Source organism: Anas acuta, chromosome 10 (assembly GCF_963932015.1).
Source record: "Anas acuta chromosome 10, bAnaAcu1.1, whole genome shotgun sequence".
Taxonomy (NCBI): Eukaryota; Metazoa; Chordata; class Aves; order Anseriformes; family Anatidae; genus Anas; species Anas acuta.
This window is the reverse complement of record NC_088988.1, coordinates 1,223,675-1,247,929: the sequence shown is the minus strand read 5'-3', so window position 1 is coordinate 1,247,929 and position 24,255 is coordinate 1,223,675. Positions and strand designations below refer to the sequence as shown.

At 65.3% G+C, this 24,255-nt stretch overlaps 3 protein-coding genes across 5 annotated transcripts in view; 2 read left to right on the top strand and 1 right to left on the bottom strand.

The window, feature by feature from the left end:
* Positions 1 to 16,549, top strand: part of TANGO6 (transport and golgi organization 6 homolog) — a 30,158-nt gene extending 13,609 nt beyond the window's left edge. For both annotated transcript variants that reach the window (XM_068693276.1, XM_068693277.1), the window contains exons 11-17: positions 765 to 899; positions 3,459 to 3,986; positions 4,078 to 4,135; positions 7,161 to 7,313; positions 11,158 to 11,309; positions 13,348 to 13,461; positions 16,154 to 16,549. In XM_068693276.1, coding sequence (XP_068549377.1) covers positions 765 to 899; positions 3,459 to 3,986; positions 4,078 to 4,135; positions 7,161 to 7,313; positions 11,158 to 11,309; positions 13,348 to 13,461; positions 16,154 to 16,330 — 1,317 coding nt within the window. In that variant the 3' untranslated portion in view covers positions 16,331 to 16,549. The remainder of the gene's footprint in view (positions 1 to 764; positions 900 to 3,458; positions 3,987 to 4,077; positions 4,136 to 7,160; positions 7,314 to 11,157; positions 11,310 to 13,347; positions 13,462 to 16,153) is intronic.
* Positions 16,550 to 18,468: 1,919 nt separating this feature from the next.
* HAS3 (hyaluronan synthase 3) lies at positions 18,469 to 22,797 on the top strand. The gene is made up of 4 exons (XM_068693503.1): positions 18,469 to 18,726; positions 19,378 to 19,998; positions 20,438 to 20,539; positions 20,648 to 22,797. Exons 2-4 carry the CDS (start codon positions 19,378 to 19,380, stop codon positions 21,569 to 21,571), a joined length of 1,647 nt encoding a protein of 548 aa, XP_068549604.1. The 5' UTR covers positions 18,469 to 18,726; the 3' UTR covers positions 21,572 to 22,797.
* Positions 22,771 to 24,250, bottom strand: CHTF8 (chromosome transmission fidelity factor 8). Of its 2 annotated transcripts, XM_068693504.1 has the most exons (5): positions 24,162 to 24,250; positions 24,099 to 24,130; positions 23,902 to 24,035; positions 23,691 to 23,802; positions 22,771 to 23,599 (listed from the first exon to the last, which is right to left on the bottom strand). In XM_068693504.1, the coding sequence occupies exons 3-5, from the start codon at positions 23,922 to 23,924 to the stop codon at positions 23,396 to 23,398; spliced, it is 339 nt and encodes a 112-aa protein (XP_068549605.1). In that variant the 5' UTR covers positions 23,925 to 24,035; positions 24,099 to 24,130; positions 24,162 to 24,250; the 3' UTR covers positions 22,771 to 23,395. The 2 variants fall into 2 exon arrangements, with proteins under 2 accessions (XP_068549605.1, XP_068549606.1); XM_068693505.1 differs by lacking the exons at positions 24,099 to 24,130; positions 24,162 to 24,250 and adding an exon at positions 24,142 to 24,159 and having other exon boundaries at positions 23,902 to 23,995.
* Between the last annotated feature and the right edge of the window lie 5 nt (positions 24,251 to 24,255).

The following is a 24,255-nucleotide window of genomic DNA, read 5'->3' as shown; positions in this document are numbered from 1 at the left end:
CTTTGGTCCATGACAGCAGTCGGCAGAGTCGATGCTTTCCCAGAGCTGCCTGGTGTCTTCATCTTCTGCTATTGTCTAATTTAATTTTTTGAACCCAAACCTTTCTCCAGCACAATCTTGTAGGGACCCTCCGTGTTCCTCCCTGGTTGCCACCACCCCCTTTGCTCCCTCTGAGCAACATCATAGCTCTCTGCTTCCCCACGTGCTCCCTATGCGACCTTGTTTTTTGGACCAGCTTGTCCCAGGGCTGCAGGGAGGTGCTGGGGGGGAACACGTGGGCTCCTACAGCCCTGCGGTAGGGGCCGGGCTGGCTGCACCTTCCTGGCTCAGCTTTGTCTGCTGTGGCTAGAGGGGATGTTAGCTTTGGATCGGAGGTATTGTGTTTCACAAACACTGCTTTTCTCCCTCAGAGGGGAGGGCTGCAGGGGGAGAGAAGGGGAGCTCCTGGCTTGGCCACTGCCCCCCCTGCAGCTCAGCTCCCCGGCACCTCCTCGGCTGCTTTGGACAGCAAGGTGCGGGGTTTGCTGCCACGAACAGCAAATGCCCTGGGGACAGGCAGCAGTTCAGGACCTCCAAAACCACCACCACATCATCCTGCACCCTCAGTGCATTCACAGCTGGGCTTCACCGGGGTCCCAGCTGCCCCCCAGCTCCCCAGCAGGGCTTGTGACGGCCGAGGGACCCACAGCAGCTCCTGGTGGGCTGCTCAGGGCATCTCCTTCCCTCTTTCCTCCCTTCCTAACCTCTCTCCCATCTGCTGGCAGGTGGAGGAGTTCGTGGCCGCCACGCTGCAGCGGGCGTGCGTCAGCCTGGCACGGGGCCGCGGCGTGGATGTGGAGGCGCAGACGCTGAGCATGGCCATGGGGCTGGTGGCTGCTGCGCTCGGAGGGGCCGTGCAGGTGAGCGGGCACGGGGCGAGCCTCGGGGCTGGGGGGCTTCATCGTGGGGCTGGAGGAAGCAGCACAATCCCTGCAGCGGGACATCGGGGTCCCTGGGTGCCCCCCAGCCGTGGTGTGTTGGTGTTCACTTATTGTCTGGTTCCTGGGAGCACAGCCAAGGGCGCCTTCCCCGCGGGGCACTCATCAGAGCTCTGTGGCCGTGCTCTCTGGTCCCAGTTGTGTCTTTGGGAAGCTCCAGCCTGCCTGCACACGCGTGTGCTGCTCTGCTTCCCGCTGGCATTCACAAGCCACTTCCTCCTGTTTGTTCTGTCCCTTTAATCAAGCTCTCTTGACAATGCCATGTGTTCCCAATAACAAAGCAGCCAGGCACAGAAGGCTGCACCCTCCCAGCGAGGAGGAGGAGGAGGTGAGGTGGAAACCTCTTTGTGTGCCCCGCAGGCATGCCCGTGGCTGCTGGGCTGGCCGTGGGATCCGGTGGCTGTCACCGGGCTGGGTGGGCTCCACGTCCTGCTGCCCGGAGGTCCTGAAATCTTCGGGTGCCACCAGCTCACGCAGACGGTGCTGCCTCTGCCAGAAGTGCTTCAGTGCAGAAGGCAGCAGAGGAAAGCTCTGCTAGCTCACAAAATGTTGGCTAATTCATTCATAATCCAAAATCTGCTTCCGAGAAGGCAATGACGGAGCAGCAGTCTCTTTACACACCACACCCTGCACCCCATACATTCAGGAGCTCCCCCTCCAAAGTGTGCCAAACCTCTCCGTGGAGTCTGTACCATTCTTGAAGATCTGTAACAGCAGAACTCGCTCCGTGGCACAGTGTCGGATAAATGCCACTGGAGAGTGACAATGTGTCCTAGTGCTGTGAAATCACTTCTGGTTACATCACCGAGCACTCAGTTGCTTCATGCCCAAAGGAAAATTCAGCCATTAATGGGAAAAGATAATTCATTGTGTCTTACGTGCCAAATTCCTAGCATGGGGAAGAGAGACATTTAGTTAAAAAAGAAATAAATAATAGTGTGGCATGTTCACAGATGAGGAGATAACAAGCAGTGTCCTCCAATTAAAACAGCAGAAACTGCCAGTTCTCATGTAATTAATGACCAGTTCTCATGTAATTAATGACCATATTGTGGCAGTCGATGTGCAGGAAGAGGAGGTGCAAAGTTCCCCATCAGGTGCCAGCTCGGGGCATTGCTGGGGCTTGTCCCTCAGCGGTGCCTTTTCATGCACACGCCTGGGGCTAAATCTGGTGCTCAGCGTGGGGCTGGAGGGGCTGTGCCTGGGGCCGAGCAGTGGGGCTGGGGCTGCTCCCACCACCACAGAGCCCCAGCACCCCGTGCTCCACTGGTCCTGCATGGCAATAAATGCACAGCCTGGGACCTGGAGCAGCTTCAGGTCCTGGTCCTGGCAGCCCAGCCCCTGCCATGGTGGGTGCAGAGCAGTGTTAATGCCCCCTCCTCCCAGGAGAGCCCCTGCTCCCTCTCCTTGTTAATGGAAGCAACGGCACCGGGCTGCAGATTGAATGAAAAAGGCTTCGTGGGGCAGCTGGTGCGGGAAGCAGCAGGAGAGGCTGCAAAGCTGCTTGGTTTTGAATGGCCAAGTGGGTTTTACATAATCATCCAAATGCTCCCCTGAAACCTCTGGGAGAGCATTGCTTTTCAGGCCTTAGCTGCCCTGAGTTTGCTCCTGGGACCTAGCAATTAAATCCTAAACCCAGGTTAGGGCAGGAGCTGCCCCCACCATGGGATGCCGGAGCCCTGTGGGGTGCTTCCTTTGGGGATCCCGTGGGATCTGGCAGGGCAGCGAGCTCCTTGCTGCTGCCATCCCCAGCTGCTCCTGCCACACCTCAGCACTGGGTTTAACACAGGGATTAGCATCAGGGCTAAGTGCCTCCATCTCTGCAAGGTGCTTGTGGCACTGGAGTCACAGCGTTCAGGGTGCTCGAGGCCAGAGGCTCTGCGCCGGGGCACGAGGAGGTGCCCTTGGGAGGTGCCCTTGGGATTTCCTGCAGCCCTGGCTGCCTGCCCTGGGCTGCTCCTTTCCCAGCTTCTCCCCTGACACACTCTGCCTGTCCTCAACCCAGAAAGTTCCTGCGTTCCTTTGTAGTGCACAAAGCCTTTTATTTCCCAAATGAGGTCTCCAGGTTGCTGGAGCTCTTCACAATGAGCCCATTGAGGTAGGAGCAGGCAGGGGCAGTGCTGCAACTGATACATTCCCTGCTAACCTGGCGTTTCACTAACCTGGTGGTTCACTTTGCAAGCACTTCGAGCCAGGGCAGAGCACCACAGAGGGGCCCTTACCCTGTTGTGCACCCCAAAATGTGATGTTCTGCTGGCCTGACTGTGGGGTGCTCAGCAGCAGGGTGCCCTGCAGCAGCTGGTACCACTGGGGCAGCCCTCGGTGTTCCTGCTCCTGCCCTCTCTGTGCTCCCCCTGCCCCACAGGGGCTTGTGGGGTTTTGGCCACCAATGCCATACAGTTCCCCTGCCCTAATCCCAGAGTATTTCTCCTGCTTCTGGCACGAGGGAGCGGCTCCTCACTGCTCTTCTCCTCCCCACAGCTGAAGTCGAGTGACTTTGCCGTCCTGAAGCACCTGCTGCCCTTGCTGGAGGAGGTGTCCCGCACCCACCCCGACCCCGTCATCCAGGAGCTGGCCGCGGACCTGCGCATCGCCATCTGCACTCACGGCGCCTTCTCTGCCCAGACGGTTGGCACCGCTGCTGAGACCTTGCTGGGGAAAAAGCTTGGGCCGAGCAGGACAGGAGGGGAGAGCCCCACAGGCCCCCCAGTCACGGCCCCCTGCCAAAGCCCCGGGGCTGGTGGGGCACCCACGCAGCGTGGCCGTGGCTGCAGCCGCCCCTCGGCTCCCAAGGACGGTGAAGAGCAGAGCGTGCACGAAGAGCCCGGTGCCACGGGTCCTGCTGCAGCCCCAAGCACTGAGAGCCCGGCCCCAGCTCAGCTCCAGGAGCTCCTCTTATCAGCCTACGATCCCCAGGTCCCTGTCCGGGCAGCTGCTGTGCGTGCTCTTTCCAGCCTGATATCGCAGAGGGACCCGGAGGCACTGCAGATGCAAGAAAAAATCCTCCAGGTACAGGGTCCCTGTGACTATGGCGTGGGGCAGTGCCCCTCTCGTGTCCTCAGAAACTGCTGGTAACGAACCCCTCTCTTCATCCTTACAGGTTTTCCTAGAAAACGTGCAGCACGAGGACTCCTTTGTGTACCTGTCTGCCATTCAAGGTGAGCAGTGCCTGAAGGTCCCGGGCCCTGCAGGGTGCTGTGCCCTTGAGCCCCGCTGTCAGCAGTGATGCTCCTGCCTGTAAACTGTCCTGCCATGCAGCCCGTGGTCTGCGTGGGGGCTTAGGGAGTGCCACCCCCGTACGGTGCATTCCCCACGGATTTGGGGCAGGGCTGGAGCATCCCTGGGAGCAGCCAGATGGAGCTTGGCAGCTCAGGATGTGCCTCGAGCCAGCGCCTGGGCCGTGCTCCTCGTTCCTCGGGCTGGTGAGCGTTGTCTCCTGGGCCTCGTCGAGCTGAAGCTCTCCTTGTGCTTACTCAGTGGGTAATTAGTTGATTTACTGCCTGATTTAACTGCTAATGCGCACAGCCCACAAGCGTGCAGCCCCGGCGCGGAGGCGAGGGTGCCCTGCGTGGGGTCACAGCAGGGGGCTGTCCCCCAGGCAGTGACACCGGGAGCTGGTCACTATCCCTGCCCCGACCTCCCGGGGGCTGTGTGAGCACAGCTGGCCGAGGGCTGTGCTGATGTGGGGTGAGCCAGCCCCCTAACCCTGCTCCTGCACAGCCCCCTGCGTGGTCCTGTGGGAAAGTGGAGCAAAAACTGGCTTCATTTACCCCACAGCTGGGCTGCAAGGGTCTTTAAGGACCCTTGGATCTTTAAGGATCCAAGAACCCAAGGATCCCCAAAGGATTTAACCCAAAGGATTTAACCCAAAGGATTTAACCCAAGGATCTTTAAAAATGTTGCAGCTCACTGCTCAGTTCCCAGCAGTGACTTTGGTGAAACTGGGCAGGAGGGGATTGGGAAGGGGCTCTGCCCCCCCGGGCGGGCTGTTCGCCCCCACAGCTGGGGCTCCCAGTGCTGCCCCTTGCCTGCTTCCCAGGAAACGCGTGGGACTTCTCCTGCTCCAGCACGTTCAGCTCATCCCCTTCCTGCTGCGTGTGGCACCGGGCTGGTGCAGCAATTTGCATGCAGGTGCCTCCAAATCCGGGTATGGCTCAGGCGTCTTGCACAACGGGCTGCCCGTGCCTATCGCTCTCCTGTGTGCATGTGAGAAAGCAGAGGAGAGGTGTTCCTGGAGCCCTTGGGAGAGCAAGCAATTATTTTAGGGCTGGCAAACAGGAGAAGAAACTGTCTGGGGGGACTGGGGTTCCCCTGGAGGCCTGCAGAGCTGGTGGCCAGGCGGTGCATGGAGTTTGGTGGCTTTAGGGAGCTGGGGACAGGGCGAGGAAGCTCTGTCCTCAGCATCTGCCCGGTGTGCAGCACTTGGGTAGGTAACCTTCATACCCAGCTGGAAAAGCAGCTTATCAATATGCTTCCCTCTCCCTGCCTGTACGGTCTTGAGTGGGACGGGTTTGTCCTTGCCCTGCAGGTGAAATAGAAACGCACGCTTCACTATTCCCCGAGTGATTAATATCCAGCGTGCAGCTGCCTCTGTGTTTCGCAGCCCCGCTACCGCTGTGATTAACCCTGACGCAGTTCCCTGTGGGGGTGACTCACCCCTGGGTGCTGCTCGGGCTGCCGAGCCGTGCCGAGCTGTGCCGAGCCACACGTGGGGCCCGAGGGCAGGAGGAAAGGCTGCTCCGAGGGGCTCCAGCTCCCCCGGCAGGGCTCCCCTCCAGCTCCCCGTGCCGCTGCGGGGCGCAGGAGGGAGCCGCAGAGCCGGGCGCGTGCGGGGTGATGCCAGGGGAGAGGTCGCTGCCCCCGTGGATGCGCCCGGGCTTGTGGATGGTAACCCACAGCGGGCGCCGAGCGATAACTGGGGAACTGGGTTGGAGGTGAAGGCTCCTGGAGGGCAGGGGAGAGCTGGAGCCATCCTCTCCCAGCCCCGCTGCTGACTCAGTGCTTGGCACAGCCAGGGCAGCGCTCTGCCACTTGCATTTCCCTGGAGAGCAGCTGCCTTTTGCCACCCCCGTGCCCCAGCCAGAAACGTGCCCAGCTCTGGGAGCTCTGGAACTGGCAAAGCCCTGCCCGGGAGGTGCAAGCAGGGACCCCCCTGGCCTCCAGAAACAGCCCCCACGCTCTGCTGGAGCCAGCGAGCTGCCCGGGAGCTGCACCCAGCCAGTGCTCGCCATGGCAGCATCTCCCGGCGTCTGACGTCTGGCTCGTTATGTAGACACTGGGTCAATGAATATTAACCAGCAGTAATTAGCGGACACCTGCTGCCAACTGCTCAATAATTTATCTCCATGCTTGGCACCCAACCCCAGGCCACGCTGGGTACGGGGGCGGTTTGGCTCTGCGCGGGGGGGAGACGTGATGTGTTTGGCTGAGCAGGCGGGGGGTGACACTCGTCTGTGCAGAATTAATTTCAGCCAGGGTGTACCTGCTGCATGAAACTCGGCAGTACTGAGCGAACAATGGGAGAATTTGGGGGTAATTTCCCCAATTACGCCCTCAAGACAAGCGAACCCCCGTGCCATGGTGTCCTCTGCCTTTCCAAAAGTGCGTTGGGGAGCAGGAGGGGGCAGCTGGGGTCTGTGCGTGCTGCTTTCCCCCCATGGCTCTGTCAGTTTGGTTTTGACACCCAGGGGATGGAGCAGCCCTTTGGGGAGTGGTGTCCCCATTGAACTCACTGTCACACTGGCTCTAATGACACCACTTGGCTTCCTGCCTCTGCTGGAACTCAAACCCCCCTTCCTGGCCATCGCCGTGACACCTGTAATGGATTTTGGGTCCTTGCCTTTCTGAGAGTGCAATCCCAGAGTTTTCCCCTCTCCGTCCTGCCCAGTGAGGAGCTCTGGTGCTGGCCACGCTGTGGGGCTGGGACCTGCTGTCAGTGTCCCCTGCTGCTTGCTGTAGCATGGGGCCCAGCAGGTGCTGCCCGCTCCAGCACAGCCCTCACCAAGCAGAGGTGAGACCCACGAGCCCGTGTCTGACCCAAAACTGCTTCTGGAGTTGGGTCACGATGCCAACCACCACCATTTCCCATCTCCTCGGTTAGGGAGGCGATGCAGAGCGCTGCCCACCTGTGTGCCATCCTCGTGTCTGTGTCTGACCCGTATTTTCTTTCCCCTTTCCCTCCAGGCGTTGCCCTGCTGTCCAGCGAGTACCCGGAGCAGATCCTGCCCACCCTGCTGGCCCGCTACGGGCACCCCACGCAGGGCACCGAGGACGCCCCGGCTGCTGTGAGCAGGATGAAGCTGGGCGAGGTGCTGATGCGCGTGACCCGGGCGCTGGGTGAGTGGTGCCTGGGCACAGGGTGATGTTGGGACATTTTGGAGATGAAGGCTGGTGAAAGCCCAGGCTTTGTAGGGCTGCAGGTTCCTGTCGTGCCCACTCGGGATCATGGGGGTGCGAGCAGATGGGGCCAAGCCCCCCATGGGCAGGGAGAGGCTGAGGGGACCCCCATGGTGCAGCGATGTGAGCGGTGCCGGGGCAAAGAGGTGAGCAGGAAAATGCTGCCGGGAAAACCAAGCCCGAGGCTTGAGTGTGTTGCACAAGGGCCCGCGATTCCCTGGAAAACCCCATCCTCCTGCCTGCGGGGCAGAGGGGAGCCGGCTCCCGGGGCCTTCCAGGCTTCGCCCTGCGTGGGGGGACTGGCCCCGTGGGACCGGGATCCTGCCCCGCCACCCGGCAGCTTCCCAGCTGAAGCCCAGGGGCAGGAGCGGGGGCGCGGATCCCGCAGCCGGCCCCCCTCACCCTCGGCAGCCCTGGCTGGGTTGAGAGGACGCCGGGAAGCGCCTGGACATGCAGGGCTGAGGGATGAAAGCTGTGCGAGGCCTTTCCGGCAGCTGCTGTTGGGACATGTCCTAAAACGCCTCGTGCTTCTCCTGGTGGAGGCAAGGCTGACGAGAGCAGGCGTTCGGTGCTTCCAGGGCACCAAGGGAAGGAGGAAGCTGCTCTCCCCGGTGCTGTGGGGCTGCTGGCAGCCCCATCCCAAGGGGCTGAGCTGGGCTGGGCCCTCCAAGGGCAGCAGGCAGCGCCTGGCAGCCTGTCCTGTGGCCCACGAGCTCTCCTTTCAGCGTCTGATCTCACTGGGGCATGAGAGGGGCACAACGAGCCCTGGTGCCGCAGCCAGGCCCCCAGTTTGGCATCCAGCCCTCGCATTGTTCCCACCAGTGCCAAGTGACAGCTCTGTGCCATCCTCCTCCCTGGAAACCCCATGGCAAGGTGCGACCTGCCCAGCCTTCACACAGGTAACCGCAGCCTATTGTTCGTAACAGTCGTGCAGTGCAAAAGGGCTCCTCTTCCTGGGCACAGCAGACACGGGGAGCCCAAAAACACGCTGTGTGCTGCACCCTGAGCCCCCTCCCCGTGCTGGTGGCTCGGGCATCACCCTCGGTCCCCATCCGCACGGGACACAGCGCACTGCGTCGCCCAGCACAGCCCGGCTTTTTGGGACAGCAGCAGCACGGCTTGTTCAGGCAGGAAGGTGACTGTATGCCCCGCAGTCCTGCTTCCAATAAAACGGGCAGAGAAATGCTCCCATGTGGGGAATCGCTGCCTCCTGTGGGGTCGGCGTGGGCTTGGGGACACTTCACGTGGTGCTGTGCTGCCCGGCTGGGTGACAGCGGCCGGCCCCATGCTTCCTGGCTCTGGCTGCACTCGAGGCACGCTGAGCTGAGCTCGGTGTTAAGGCAGCTGCTGTTCCAGATGGGGAAACATCTGTGCACGTCTCCTGCGTGCCGAGGAGTGACGTGGCAGCGCTGGGCTGCTCGTAGGAGCTCTTGGTCAAGGCTCCAGCGCTCCCCGTGAGCGCTCCCCGCACCGCAGCAGCTGCAGCTCAGCATCGTGGGCCAGCCCCACGGGCCCTGCAGCGTGGCCACTCGGGCTGCCCAGGTCCTGTGGCTGCGGGGGCAGCTCCTTGTGCTGCATCCCGTAGGGTTGGCGCTGCCTCGGTCATGTCTTGGCCCTTGGGATGGGGACAGGGCTGGGGGGTTCACATGCTGCACCCTGCGCGGTGCTGGGTGTTTGTCAGCAATCACACCGCTCCACGTGGCAGCTCCCTGCCTGCCACACGGCTGCAGAGCGGGGTCACCCCTGCAGTGCCACCTCCCGGGTCCCCACAGACCCCCGGTGACAGCCCTGCTCTGAGCCCTGCCCCAGGGAGCATCGCAGCTCCTGGCAGCAGCTCCCCGTCCTCCCTCCTCGCTGCGGGAAAAGTCTCTTGGCTCTAGGCATGAGCAGCAATTGGCAAGGGGCCCTTTCTTTAAAGATAATAACATAATTGCACTGCAGTGTGTCAGTGTTTTATTCAGCTCCCCGGTACTTTGGATCCTTCAAAGGCGCTTTATCCTTTAACGACACCTCCTCTCGCCTCCCAGGCGGGCGGGAGCTGTGCTTGCAGGTACGGGGATGGCCGGGCAGGCTCTGGGCCAGGCTTTCAGGTGCGAGGAGGAGCGGACGGAGGGCTGAGGAGGGCTGCGTCGCCCACGAGTGGAGCCCCGAGGGGAGGGCAGGGTGAGGGGCACGCTCGGGGTTTGCACGTGGCAGGGCTGAGCCCTGGCGCTGAGCGCCGCAGCCGTGCCCATCCCAAACACGGCCCCGTGCCCTTCGGTCCAGCTCCGTGCCAGGGCTTGGCGGTGCGGGGTCAGGACCGAGCACGGGCACGGGACGTGGTGGGGCTCCCGGGGGGTGCTGGCAGCAGCAGGGTGGGCACGGCCCCCGCGGGGGCTCTCCTCCCCGCTGCGGAGCCTCTGCTGCGGGCAGCGACTGCGGCGTGTCCTGGCGCGCCTGCGTATTTATAGAACACGCTGCGCTGGGTTGTTTGTGTTGCAAGGCTTCGGTCCTCCAGACAAAGGACTTCTCTGGTGCTTCCAGAAAGGCTTTGCTCCGTGCAGCAGCACCCCTGGGATTCGGAGCTCTGCTGCTGCTGCCCTGCACCTGGGGGCCACCGTGCTGCCCTCCCCTGCCTGCCCCCAGCCTGCTGGAGCCGTGCCTGGGCGCGAGGGGCAGCTCCAGGGAGCAGGGCCATGGGGAGAGCTGCCCGACTGGCTGCAGGCAGGGCTGAAGGCAGCGATGGGGAAATGATCCCTGCCCTGCTGCCCTCCTGCTGGAGCAGAGCTGAGGATGCTCCTCCCGCAGCCCTGCAGGAGCTGTGCACGGTCCCCTGCCACCAGCGGGGTCCTTGTCAGCCCCATGAGGAAGCGTTTTTGTTCCTGGCACCTGGCAGGAGAGAGCTGAGGACAAGTTGGGATCTGCTCAGTGCCGGGACGAGGACAGGAGCGCACGGGGCTCTGCAACCCAACACAGTGGGGGCCGTGTGTGGCTGCCCCTCCAGGGCTGTGAGGAATTTGCATCGTTCCTCTGGACGTTAGCTGCAAACCCATTAAATCCACTCCAAGTGCCGAGGCAGCCCTTCTCCCTTCTCCCTTCTCCCTTCTCCACTGGGGCGTTTGTCTTGCTGCAAGTGAGATCCGAGAGATCCCTGCAGCTTTTTTTCCCCGCTCACCCCACCCGAACACCTCCCCAGGTTAGCCTGTGTCCAGCAGCCCATGCTGCACGGGATCTGCTTCTGCAGGAGGCTGCCTCCACCTCGGGAGCGCTCCTGGCCGGCGTTTGGGTCGTGCAGGACCCGGGTGTCCTTGTGAGCGGGGTAATTGTGCATGCAGGTCACTGCCTGCGCACACGCAGCTCTAATTAGCTGGCTCACACCTCCCCGGTGCCTGCCCGCGCTAATTGGCCGTGGGCTCTGGGCGCTGAATGATGTGAGAATTTGGGCCTTCGCACTTGGGATTGTTTATTTGCAGCACGTCACCTACCTGAAAGGCCCAACAGAAGACTGAGGGAATACGTGATGATGCACCCAGCGGCCCCAGACAAAGATCTGTGCTCGGGGGGCTGCGTGACACGAATCTTACCCGAGCGGGGGTGCCCGGTCCCCAGCAGCACAGGGGGTCCCGGTGAGGGATCTGGCTGCTCTGTGCTCCAAATATTGCACCCAGCTGTTCTGCAGGACACAGAGGGCCTGAGCTTCTGTCTCGTGGCTGTGCTGGAACCCTGTGGGGTGTCCTTGCAGCCAGCTGTGCTGTGCCACCCGCCCGGCACTGCGGTGACCGCTGTGCTCTCTCTTCTCTTGCAGGGGACATGGTGGTCAAGCACCGAGAGCCCCTGATCCACGCCTTCCTGCGGGGGTCCCGGGACCCGGACAGCGTGCTGCGTGCCAGCAGCCTCTCCAACCTGGGGGAGCTGTGCCAGAGGCTCGGCTTCCAGCTGGGCTCCGTCATCCACGAGGTACCGAACCCCCCCGACAGCCGCTGTCACCTCCCCTCCTGCCACTGCCTGGGGCTGGGGGCCGTGGGATGGGGGCACAAAGTCCTGGGCTTTGCCACCCAGGGGCCTGGGCTAAGGTCTTTTGGGGGCAGGTAGTGGGGACAGGTGCTTGGCATGGCACCAAAGCCCCCAGGGGAGCCCCCAGCTGTGCCGTAGTGGGGCTGGCTCTGGTTAATGAGGCTGCTTCGTCAGCTGCCGGCAGGGTCGCTGCTGGGGGCACAGCAGCACGGTTTCTTTCACAGCTTACTCTGGGAGAGGACGTGAATGATGCTTGCAGATATTAGAGCGTAAAAAAGTCATTCAGTCTGAAGCAAACGCTCGGGTAATTCTAGCGCTGAGTTTCAGGGCTGAGAGCTTCAGCAGCAGCTAAAAATGTCTCGGTGATGGGAAGTGACAGACAGCCCCAAGGAAGCGCAGCGGGATCTGCTCCGCCCATCCTCGTTTCCCTAGAGCAGGAGACCTCCAGGCATATTCTGTACCTGCCAAAGGCACCTCCTCCCCCTTAATGAAACCTCCTCATCCTCCACGCTACTACTGACGGGGAGCACTCGGTGCCCACGGGAGCGCCGTGGCAGCGGTGCTCAGCCCTCACCTGGGTGGGGATGCACAGAGGTGCCCCGGCTGTGCTCCTGTGAGGGGCAGCCAGGCTTTGGGCACGTTTCTGCCCCAGCTGTTCGGGTGTTCAGCACCCAGCCTGGGAGCTGGGGCTCTGGTTGGGCTGTGGATGTTGCAGCAGGGCGAGGAGCACAGCGTTGGGTGTGGGAGCTGCAGCCTGGGCACGAACGGGGCCGATCTGCATCTGCTCAGCTGGCGAGCACCGTGCTCAGCTCAAGGGCTTGGCTGTTTGGGGAGCTGCGAGCATCAGACCCCCAGCGCCGTGCTGTTGTGGGCAGCTGGTGAGGTTCGGGTCTCAGGAAGGCAGCAGCATCGGCGCGGCACGCCGGCTTTTCTCCCCGGGTTCCCTCTCGCTGCTGCTCACGCATCAATGGGGTAATGACAGCGTTTGATGAGATGCCAATGCACCACACATGCAGCTATTTCGGGAACGCGCTAGCTCTGCTCATTCTTCCTGCTGTCACTGGGTGTTTAATTAGCTTCCTTCAACTCTGCTTTTTTTTTTTTTTGAAGCTCTCAAAGACGTCCGCACAGCGCTCAGCCCCTGGCAGGGAGGTGCTCGGTGTCCCGCGAGCACCGGTGCTTGAAGGAGGCACAGCCCCGTGGCAGCAGCGTTCCTGGGGGGGCTTTTAAGGACACTGCGTGACACCAGGAGCACTCTGCAGCCTCAGCTGGGCTCGGTGCCCCGATGAGGACGAGCTTTGCAGCGGGGCCAGTGCTGCCTCCCTCACCTGCTCGTGCTCGCGGTGCAGCCGCTGTCCCCTCGCCCCGCTCGCTTCCCAGCTGCTCAGGTCACATCAGCTGCTTCACCCGGCATCGCTGCCACCGCTGGCTCTGCAGGACTTGCAGCAGTCCCAATTTCTGCTGCAGGAGCCCAACCCTGTCTGGGTGCTCTGCGGTGTTGCAGAGGGACGCAGGGCTCGCGAGGCAGCGCCGGGCTGCAGCTCCAGGGCTGGCAGGAGAAGGGCACAGGGACACGTCCCCTTCTTGGTGTAGGGAAAGCCTTTCTGCGTAATTACTGATGATTAAATCCTTCCCTGAGCTGCAGCTGCTGGCCGTGGCAGTGCCCTGGGCTTCCCCAGGCAAACAGCCCTGGCTGCGGGTGAGCGGCTGCTGGGCTCTGCTGCCCCAGGGAGATCAGGGCAGCACGGCGAGACTCCGAGGTGCCAGGAGGGTTTTCCATCCCAAACCTCAGTCCCCACGGTGCTGTGGCTGCCTCTGCACCGAGTGGGACCTCCCTGCACGTAGCCGAGTGCCAGAGCCCCACGCTGTCCCTGCCAGGTCACCTTGTGTCCCCTGATGGGGACTCTGAGCCCCTGCCCGAGGGCTGGCCGTGGGTGGTGGCAAGCGTCCTGCTGATGTCCTCCCCGTGCTGCCCCCCCAGGTGACCTCCTGTGTGACGGCCATCGCCAAGACGGACCCCGAGGCGGAGGTGCGCCGAGCCGCCGTGCACGTGGTGGTGCTGCTGCTGCGGGGGCTCAGCGAGAAGGCTACCGAGGTGGGTCACCCCCCGCTGCCCCCCGGGACAGCGAGACCCTGTCCTGGAACAAGGTGCTCCAGGGGTTGTCCCTGCCCTGGGGTGGCAGGTCCTGGTGCCCTGGTGCTTGTATTGCCTCTGGTGATGAGGGCAGCGGGGAACAGCTGGGTTTTGGGGGGTGCACGGGGTGAAATTCCACCTGCAGGCAGCTCCCCGAGAAGTCCTGCTGCTCCAGGGGGTGCCCCTCTGCAGGGCCAGCCTGGCAGTGGCAGCGAGTGCTCTCGACACGTCCCCGCCTGGTGACGGCTGCAGTCACCCCAAGCTGGCGTTGTGGCTCCGGCATGTGCAGCAGCTGCAGGGAGTTAGGAGAAAATTAACTGAGCTATAATTACCTGAACAGCTGCAGGCTTCCTCTGCCTAAATTACTGCTGATTCTGGTGCAGGCGGGTGCTGTGTGCCCTGCTCCCGGAGGGAACGGCCGGGAGAGGGCTGGGCTGGGTGCAGCAGGGACGGAGTCATCCTCACAGCTCCGATGCAGGCAGCAGCTTGGAGAGCCTGGCATGGTGACAGCCCTGCCAGCTCCTTGCTGCAATCATTTCAGTTTCTCTCTCTCAGCTTTCTTTAAGCCAGAGCTGCCCTTTTCCTCTCTCTCTGCCCCTCCATTCTCGCCCTCCCCGCAGCTCGGACCCAGCATGCGGCCTTTTGGGGACAGCCCGGTCCCTGATGCGTTCCTCTGTGAATGCAGACACGCAGCACGTCCTGGCCCCAGCCTCAAGCAGAGCAGCCCCTCAGCGTGGGGCTGTGCCTCTTGCCCTCTGCCCGAGCTGGCCCCGTGGCCACCCAGCCTCGTGCACTGCCTGGGGGTGACCCCTCGCAGGGTCCCTGCCCTGGGGACGCACGCAGACGGGTGCTTGCGAGGGCACCGCGGCTGGAGCAGCCGTGGAGGAGCTCTCCCTGTGTGTGCTTTGTGCTCCGTGCACGCCTGCTCTTTGTTTCTTTGTGGAGGCTTCAGGGAAGGCTGCCGGTGTCACTGCCGGTGTCACTGCTGGTGTCACTGCCGGTGTCACTGCCGGTGTTCCCCTCCAAGGCTCGTTGCTCCCCCAGGTCAAAGCTTCTCCTCTCTTCCTCCACCCCTGCGCCCCCCAAAAAAGACAACCTGGCTGTGTTTCCTCCTGAAGGCAATCCCAGTCCCCACAGCTCTCTGACTGCTTCCCATTTTGTCCCCCAGCCCGTGCAGGAGCGCCGGCTCCTGCAGCACTCAGCCCCGCGTCCTGCCCGGTGCTGGGGCACCAACATCTCCCCCGGGCAGCAGCACCGTGCAGCCGCAGAGGTTTTGTTTCCCTGGCTCGGAGCAGCAGCAGGGGATGAGCCATCCTCACCTCACGGCTTCCTAGAAGGGGCAGGGCTCCTTTCTGCAGGGAGCCCCATGAGGCTGGGGGCCTGGACACGGATCCACATCTCCCTCTGAGCTCGCTCCAGCTCCCTGCGCTCCTCTCGAGCTCTCTCCCTCCTCAGGGCTCTGCCCTTCAGAGCACCCCGCTCTGGGAAGGGCCTGGCTCCTTTCTCAGCACTTGCAGGAATCTGCCCCTGAAGCCATCGGCGCTTGGCACCTCTTCCTCCTGGCACCCGCTGCTGCAGGCGGCCGAGCTGCGCCCTCCTCACGGGCCCTGCAGCGCGGGGCTGAGCCCGGGGACAGCTCTGTGGGGCGGCTGTCACCCAGGGGTGGCTGTCACCCAGGGGCTGCTGCCAGCACTCAGCCACCACGGCGGCTCTGCCCAGCCCCTCCAGCCACAGCCCCCATTTCGGGGGACATCAGGGCACAGCTGTGTGGCACGGTGACATTTTTGCATTGCAGCCGTGAATTATTTTGTCTTCCCCAAACCACACGGAGCACCTCCTGCTCGTGGCCCAGCCTGAACCTGTATCTGTTGGTCCTGCGGGGCCTCTGCCAGGCGCTGCCCACAGGGACTTGGGGCTGCTCTCTGCATGCCCCCTGCTCAACCCACAGCCCGTGGCCGGCACTGAAGGGCCACCACGCAGGGCCCTCCTTCCTGGGGCAGGGGGACGTGGAGGTGCATCCCTTGGGGCAGTTCCAGGTTCTGGGAAGCCGTGGGAGTTGCCCTGAGGGCTCTGATCGATTATTTGGCTTGGGAAGGACCAGGCTTGCCAAGGCCATCGCCTCACTTCCCGGCAGTGTGCTGGGGCTCAGTTCCTAGGAAGGAAGCAGCCGGTTCCCCGCGGGAATCCCCAGCGGGCAGCTCCGGGGTGCCCCTCTGCAGGTAGCTGGGGCTGGGCACGGGCCTCATCCTGCAGAGGGGCTGGGGGTGCTGCCCCCTCGCAGGGCTCAGTGCTGCAGCAGTGCATGTGAGCAGGGCTGTGCCAGTGGTCATCACCCGTAGCTGCCCTCATGCGCTGCGCCCACCACGGCTGCTGCCAGGGCTCCCCAGCTGGCACCCATCTCCCCCAGCCCTGCGGGTTTGGGGGCCTGGGGAGAGCCAGCAGCACCACGAGTGTGTGGGGAAACTGAGTCACGGGAGGGGAGGGCGGTGAGTCAGCGCAACGATGGTGGTGGGGCCGCGTCCTGGCGCTGCCCGGGTGCAAGGGGCACAGCTGCGCCTGCCGGGGCACGCCGGGTGCTGCGCTGGGTGCCGGCGGGGCTCCAGCGGGTGCTGACCATGGCTCTGACCACGGCTCTGCCCTCTGCTCTGCCCAGGTGCTGCGGGACGTGCTGCGGGACCTGTACCGCCTGCTGAAGCATGTGGTGGTGGCCGAGCCCGACGGCGCGGCCGTGCTGCACGCCCAGCTGGCGCTGGAGGAGCTGGGCCAGGCGGTGCGGGGCGGCCTCTTCCCCCCGCAGGTGCTGGAGAAGAAGATCGTGGTGCTGCCCTAGCAGGTGCTGGCAGCGCTCCCCTCCGGAAAGAGACTTTTCCTGCTCGGTTTTGCTCCCTGCAGGGGACAGGTTTGCTGCGCCCTCGGGGTGCCTGCAGCAGGTGCTGGACGTGGTGGAAGCGCGGCGCTGCCGGGGGCAGGCAGCATCACCAGCCCCCCTCGGCCGGGGCAGCTCCGGCCTCACCGGTGCAGGGATGTTGGATTAAATGGAGAAACCCTCTGCCATGTGTGTGTGTGTGATGTTTTTGGGAAACGAAGCCCCTGGGTGCTCTCAGCTATGCTCATTCTTGCACGGTTGGGATGGTGACAACAGCATGGGCCATGGAGCCCCCGGGTCCTGGGGGGGTTTGGGGCATCAGCCCCCTGGAGCAGCCCTTCATGGAGGGGTGCCCAGCTTGGAGCCACAGCACCGGTGCTTGGGCTGTTGGGGCTGGAGGCAGCGCGGGTGCTGCGGCTTCCCCTGAGGCCATGGAGGGAGCCAGGAGGGAGAGGGGGCTTCGGCTGCAGCCGTGCCGAGCTGGCTGGTGGCACTCGCCCAGCCCAGCCCCTGGGGTGCCCGTGGGCATTGAGGGGCATCGAGGGGCACCAGCCCCAGGTGCGGGCCAGGGAAGAAGATCCCTGGAAGCAGTGGCTGAAACAGATCCAAAATGTTGTGATTTTAGCCAAATCGGAGTGATTTCCCCAGTGGGGAAGAGGGAAATGGAGCTGGTGGTTCCAAGCCCCTGCCCCACTGGCACTGGGGCCCCCTACTGCCTTTTTGGCAGCTCCTAGGGCTGGGTCTGTGGGGCCCTGCGGGGCACCTCTGTGCCTGGGGACATCCCAGCAGCAGGGTCACTCCTCTCCCTCCATCAAGGCAGCCCCCACCTCACCAAGGGGGACACCCCAAAGCCGTAGAGCACCGTGCACCCCGCTCCTGGGCCGGGAGCTGCCCTGCACCCACAGGACAGGGAGGGAGCGGGGACGTGCGGGGTTGCACCAGGGTACCCAGGGGTCCTGCAGCCCTGAGCCCCAAAAAGCACCTGCAGCAAATCCGTGCCCCAGCCCCTCCGCCCTGTGCTGGGCCGAGGGATTGTGTGGGGTCAGTGCGCTTCTGCCCTGCAGGGTTGGGGTGCCGGGATGCAGCACAAGCCCAACAAAGCCACCCGTGCCGTGCCGTGCTGAGCCGGGTGGGCACAGGCAGGGTGGGTGGCCAGGAGCACGCTGTCCTTGATGGAGCCCAGCAGCAGCCGGGCGCTCCCCCTTGCTCTCGCTGCTGCCGGTGCCGGTGCCGGGCTGCAGGCGTGCGCCAGGATGCTGCCGTGCCGGCACTGCCTTGCCAGGGCCTGGAGCAGGCAGCCAGAGGAAGGGTTTTGAACGAGAAGTCTGCATTCGTGCTGCTTTCTGGGCGTCTGGCTGCAGTTCTGCTGCTGTGAACAAGGAGATTTCTGTGCCGGAGGAGGAGGAAATTTTATTTGTGCCTTGGGAAGCGCTCGTGCGGAGAGAGCAGGGCAAGCAGCGGGGAGCTGGGATCGCACTGAAAGGTAACGGGGCCAGGGGGTAACCCCGCTGCTGGGCACCTGCACTGGGGTGGGGACACAAACCCTAATGTCCCTGTCCCTGTCCCTTCCCTGCCTCCTGCAGCCCGGCACCCACAGCCCTGGGGCACCTCTGTGCACCCCTGCGCTGGGGACAGGACCACGCTGGGTGTCACCTCACCACGCAGTGCCAGGGTCCCAGCTTGTCCCTGCCCTGCCGTGGGCAAGGGGACACCCCCGGGGAGCCCCTTTGCGTGAGGGACCTGAGCGTGGGGGGTCTGAGCCCGCAGCAGCAGCTGCAGCTCGGGGGGCTCAGCGGGCAGGGACCCCCCCACCAGCCTGGCACCGACACCTCGTGCAGGAGGGGCGCGGGGCTCCTGTCCCCGGGGTGGCCCCGTTCCTGCGTGGGGACCGCGGGGACGCCACGAGGTGAGCCCCGGGTGCCCCCAGGTGGGCGGCTGATGGGCACGGGGGGGGCACGGCCGGTGGCCGAGCACGGCCCCGGGGGCACACGGGGACAGGGGGGGTGGCCCCGGCGGGTGGCGCGGGGGTGACCGCGGCGTCCCCGGGGTGTCCCGGTGCCGGTGCCCGGTGCCGGCTGCGCTCCCGCAGTGCGGGGCCGGGCGGGTCCCGCGGGCGGGGCGGGGGCCGGGACCGGCGGGGCCGGGGCCGGGGGTGGTGCCGGGGGTGCCGGTGCCGGGGGTGCCGGTGCCGGTGCCGGGCGGGGACCCCGCGGGCTGCGGGCGGTGCCGGCCCCGCCGCGGTATAAAGCGGCCGCGCGGGCCGGGCCGGGCGCACAGCGGCGGCGGCGGCGGCCGGGGCGAGCGGCACCACCGGCACCGGCACCGGCACCGGCACCGGCACCGGCACCGGCACCGGCACGGTGAGTCCCGGCCCCGCTCCCTCCCTCCCCTCCCTCCCGCCCCACCGCTGCCGGTACCGGCTCGGGGCTCCCCCGCGGCGCCGCGGGACCGGCCGCGCCCCCCCCACCCCGCACCGCGGAGCCGGCACCGGGGGCGGCGGGGCCGGGGGGAGCCGGGGGCGCTGCTGGCAGCCCCCCCTTTCAGCCTCCCCCCCAAACCTGTGCCCCTCCCTGCGCTGCCCGTCCCCCCCCCTCCCGCCGGCGATGCCCCGGGGCGCAGCTCCGGTACCTGCTGCCCGCTGCCCGCTGCTCGGTGCCCGTCCCGCAGCCCGGATAAAGGGGGGGGGGGCTCCGGGCGCTGCCGGCCCCGCCGCGGGGGGGGCTGCCGGGTCCTGCCGTGGGAGGGCCGGGGGGCTCGGGGGGGCTGTGTCCACGCAGGGCTTCTCCCCTGGGGACCCCCCCGGTGCCAGGGCTCCGCTGTCCCCGTGCCCTTCCCTGTCCTCCAGGCCCTGCAGGGCTGCGCTGGGGGCACTGGGATGCGCCCCCCTCACAGACCGCAGACGGATGGGGCTCGTGTGGGGTGGGAGACAACCGGGGCCCCCCCCCGTGTGCCCGCGTTCCCCTGTCCCCCCCCGGTGGTGGCCGTGCCCTGACTGCCCCCATCCCTCCCAGATGCCAGTGAGCCTCTCCACGGCCCTGCGAGTTGTGGGGACCAGCCTCTTCGCCTTGGCGGTGCTGGGGGGCATCCTGGCCGCCTACGTCACGGGGTACCAGTTCATCCACACGGAGAAGCACTACCTCTCCTTCGGGCTCTACGGGGCCATCCTGGGGCTGCACCTCTTCATCCAGAGCCTCTTCGCCTTCCTGGAGCACCGGCGCATGCGGGGCGAGGGGCGGCCGGTGCGGCTGGGGCGCTCGGTGGCCCTCTGCATCGCCGCCTACCAGGAGGATCCCGACTACCTGAAGAAGTGCCTGCGCTCCGTCAAGCGCATCGCCTTCCCCGACCTCAAAGTGGTGATGGTGGTGGACGGCAACGGCCCCGACGACACCTACATGCTGGACATCTTCCACGACGTGATGGGCTCGGAGCGGGCGGGCAGCTACGTCTGGAGGAGCAACTTCCACGCGTGGGGCGAGGGCGAGACGGAGGCCGGGCTGCGGGAAGGGCTGGCCCGCGTCCAGGCGCTGGTGCGCGGCACCACCTACTCCTGCATCCTGCAGAAGTGGGGCGGGAAGCGCGAGGTGATGTACACGGCCTTCCGGGCGCTCGGAGACTCCGTGGACTACATCCAGGTGGCCGTGGGGGCCGGGCGGGGGGCTGTGGGCACGCCGCGAGCAGTGGGGTGGCCGTGGGGACCCTGCGGGTGCAGCTCTGCCCACGAGGGTCTCGCACCACCTCCTCGGTGCATCCCGTGCCGTGGGCAGGCATCACCGGGGGGATGCCACGGGGCGGCACTGCGTGGGGCTCCGGACCCCCGTGTCCCGGTTGGGGGTTGGCAAGGGCAGGTCCCACCGCGGTGCCATCACTCGGGGCTGGTGTTTGGGGTTGGGTGTCCTGGGGCAGCGGTGGCCGGGCACCGCGGGGCGCTCCGCTCCCTGCCACCGCCTGCCGGTCGGCGGGGCCCTGCCTCGTCTCGCCGGCCGTGGCTCGGGCTTGCCCGGCTGGGGCTGGGCCGTCTGCCGGGCGCGCGTGGGCGGCAGGAGCGGGGCTCGACGTTGCCTCTGCCCCCAGGTGTGTGACTCAGACACGGTGCTGGACCCCGCCTGCACCGCCGAGATGCTCCGCATCCTGGAGGCAGACCCCCGCGTCGGCGGCGTCGGCGGCGACGTGCAGGTAGCGCGGGCAGGGAGGGCGGCACGGGGGCGGCACGGGGCGCGTGGGGGCACCGCGAGGCCGGTGCCGGTCCCGGCGGTGCCGGCGCTGATGCCGTCCCCTCCCCAGATCCTGAACAAGTACGACTCGTGGATCTCCTTCCTGAGCAGCGTGCGGTACTGGATGGCCTTCAACGTGGAGCGCGCCTGCCAGTCCTACTTCGGCTGCGTGCAGTGCATCAGCGGGCCCCTGGGCATGTACCGCAACGCCCTGCTGCAGCAGTTCCTGGAGGACTGGTACCACCAGACCTTCCTGGGCAGCAAGTGCAGCTTCGGGGACGACCGGCACCTCACGAACCGCGTGCTCAGCCTGGGCTACCAGACCAAGTACACGGCCCGCTCCAAGTGCCTGACGGAGACGCCCACCCGCTACCTGCGCTGGCTCAACCAGCAGACCCGCTGGAGCAAGTCCTATTTCCGCGAGTGGCTCTACAACGCGCTCTGGTTCCACAAGCACCACCTCTGGATGACCTACGAGTCGGTGGTCACCGGCTTCTTCCCCTTCTTCCTCATCGCCACCGTCATCCAGCTCTTCTACCGCGGCCGCATCTGGAACATCCTCCTCTTCCTGCTGACGGTGCAGCTGGTGGGCATCATCAAGGCCACCTACGCCTGCTTCCTGCGGGGCAGCGCCGAGATGATTTTCGTGTCCCTCTACTCCCTGCTCTACATGTCCAGCCTGCTGCCCGCCAAGATGTTCGCCATCGCCACCATCAACAAGTCGGGCTGGGGCACGTCGGGGCGCCGCACCATCGTGGTCAACTTCGTGGGGCTGCTGCCGGTGTCGGTGTGGGTGGCCGTGCTGCTGGGCGGGCTGGCCTACACCGCCTACAGCCAGGACCTGCTCAGCGACACCGAGGTGGCCTTCCTCGTCTCGGGAGCCATCCTCTACGCCTGCTACTGGGTGGCCCTGCTCACGCTCTACCTGGCCATCGTCGCCCGGCGCTGCGGCAAGCGGCAGGAGCAGTGCGGGCTGGCCTTCGCCGAGGTGTGAGCGGGGTGCCAGGGGATGGGGACACCGCCACCGTCCCCTCCCGGCTCCAGGGGCAGCCCCAGGCAGCGTTTGTGATCAAGTCTTGTTTGTTTTTTTCTTTTTTTTCCCTTTTTTGATTTGATTTTTTTTCTGTCAGACTCAGCCCGGTGGGTGCTGGCGGCCAGGGGCTGCCTGGAGCTGTGCTTGGCACAGCCTTGGTGCTGCAGGGGCAGTGCCAGGCCCCCCCCTGTGCCACGCCAAGCGTTTGGGCGCTGCGGGAGCTCCGCTGGCTGGGCTCCCCCCACCCTGCCGGGGCCGCCGTCCTTCGGTGCTTTCCCCGGGGACCCCGAGGTCGTCCCCACGGTGCTATGGAGAGAGGACCCCACGCGTCCGGCCGGGTGCTGAGCTGTGATGCTCCGTCCCATGGTGTTCCCCAACCCGTCCCCAAAATCCCTGTGCAGCCCCTGCGCGAGCAGGAGCCGGCTGCAGGTTCAGCCCCGCTCCCTGCCGCGGGTCAGGGACACGAGTGGGATTTCACCAGTATTGGCACCGCTTCCCCTGGTGCTGCCAGCTGGGGCCACCCCCCCCGGGGCCTCAGCACCCCCCTGCTCCGTCCCCTCGCAGCTCCGGCGGGTCACAAATGTCCCCGAGGGCCACGTCCTCGCCCCAGGGCTGTGTATGTGCGGGCACGTACCCACAGCTCCCCCCGACCCCTTTTGGGGGGCCCGGCTGCCCCAGGAGGGCGGCGCCCCCGTTGTGCTGTGCCAAAGAGCTCGGGGGGGACCCTGGCTCCTGCTTTTGTGCCCACAGCTTGGGCAGGAGCAGGCAAAGCGGGGCCGTGGGCTGGTTGGAGCGGCACCCACATGGGGTTGTGGTGCAGCTCTGGCCAGCCCACGGCCCTACAGAGCCGAGCGCGTCCCAGCTGCCTCCCCGCAGCCCCTCCTCTGCCCCCCAGCTCTGGAAGCGAGGAGGGAGCCTGGCATCTGTCTAGACAGCGGGAGGAGGCGCTGGGTTTTGGGCCCGGACACGCAGAGGAGGGCGGGGAGAGGCAGTTCCCAGCCCTTCCCTGCCCACCGGGTCCCCCCGGGTGCTTACCCACGGCCGTCTCCCCTGGGCCCTCTTTTTTCAGGGCTAGAACCTTTCTACAGTCGAGCAACTTGGGTTTTTTATTTAAGACGAGGTTTTTTAGGAGACTTTTGTAGCTCTTTTCGTATTTACACTTATTGCTGATGGTTTGTAAATCTATTTATTTTTTAACCTGTGTTTTTTTCATATTTTGAGAGGTCTGTTTTTTATATCCCGCTGGATTTGTCACAATAAAGACTTGCACAGAGAAACGCCGGCGTCTCGGCCCCGCTCTCCCCCTGCCCCAAAACCACAAAGTGCCCCCTGGACGGGGGGAGACTTGAGGGGAGTGGGTGCTGGGGCAGGGGTGAGGCAGACCTGCCCCCTGTGAGCTGCAGGGGTGCGTTTTGGGGGGGGCAGATGCTGCTGAGCCGGGCTGATTGAGCCAAAGCCCCCTCAGCAACACAAGCACGGCTGCAGAGCCACATCTGCCCCCATGGGCACGGGCCCTGCAGCTGGGCTCCCCTGGGTGCTCCTCACCTCTGAGGGACACTGGGTTCGTGTCCTGGCTCTCCCTCAGTGTCACCAAGGGGAGTACAGGGGACCTAGGACAGGCCTGTGGTGGCAGCAGGTCCGTGTCCTTGTGTCTTGGGCACGTTGGTGGTGCTGGCAACAGGCAGCAGGTCCCTGTCCTCACATTTTGGGCACGTTGGTGGTGCCAGCAGGTCCCTGTCCTCGTGTTTTGGGCACGCTGGTGGTGCCGGCAGCGGGTCGGTGCCCTCACACCTTGCGGGGCACGTTGGTGATGATGGGTTTGGGGCGGGTTTTGAAGAGCAGCTTGGTCTTGATGAGGGCGGTGACGGCGTAGCGGGCGTGCGGCTCCGTGGGGCCGGCCGCCTCCTTCACCAGCACAGCAAACGGCTTCTCCAGCGGCACCACCTTCCCGTACAGCACGTGGTGGCCCACCACCAGCACCGGGACGCCCTGCGGGGGGGTACAAACGGGAGCTGAGGGGTGTGAGCAGCCCGGTGGCGGGGTGTCCCCGCAGCTGGGGGTCAGGGGGGGGTCTCCGTGCCTGGCGGGTGTAGTGCAGGTCTCCCAGCAGGCTCCCGGGCAGCGCGCCGCCGCTCCGCGCCTCCACCTCGCCCTGCAGCTCCAGCAGCACCCAGCGGGGCAGGCTGCCCCCGCTACCGGGAGATGGGGGGGGGAAATAGAGGGTGAGCGGGGGGGCACCGCCGGGCTTGGGGTGCTCGGTGTAACCGGCACCGGGACCGGTCAGGGCTCACCTGGACACGATGAGCTGCACCATGGCACGGCCTGCGGGGCCACGGGCACGGCGGGGATGGGACCGGCAGGGACCCCCGGGGACCTCACCGGGACCTCCTAAAGACCCCGGGGACCACCCCAAAACCCCCGGGACCTCTCCCGGGACCACCCCGAGACCTTCCCAAGACCCCCGGGACCTCACTGGGACCCCCGGGACCCCTCTCGGGACCCCCCAAGACCCCCAGGGACCTCCCCAGGACCTCCCCGGTACCCTCGGGACCTCCCCGAGACCCCCGGGACCTCCCCCAAACCCCGGGGACCCGTCCCGGGACCTCACTGGGACCTCCCCGGTATCCCCGGGACCCCCCAAGGTC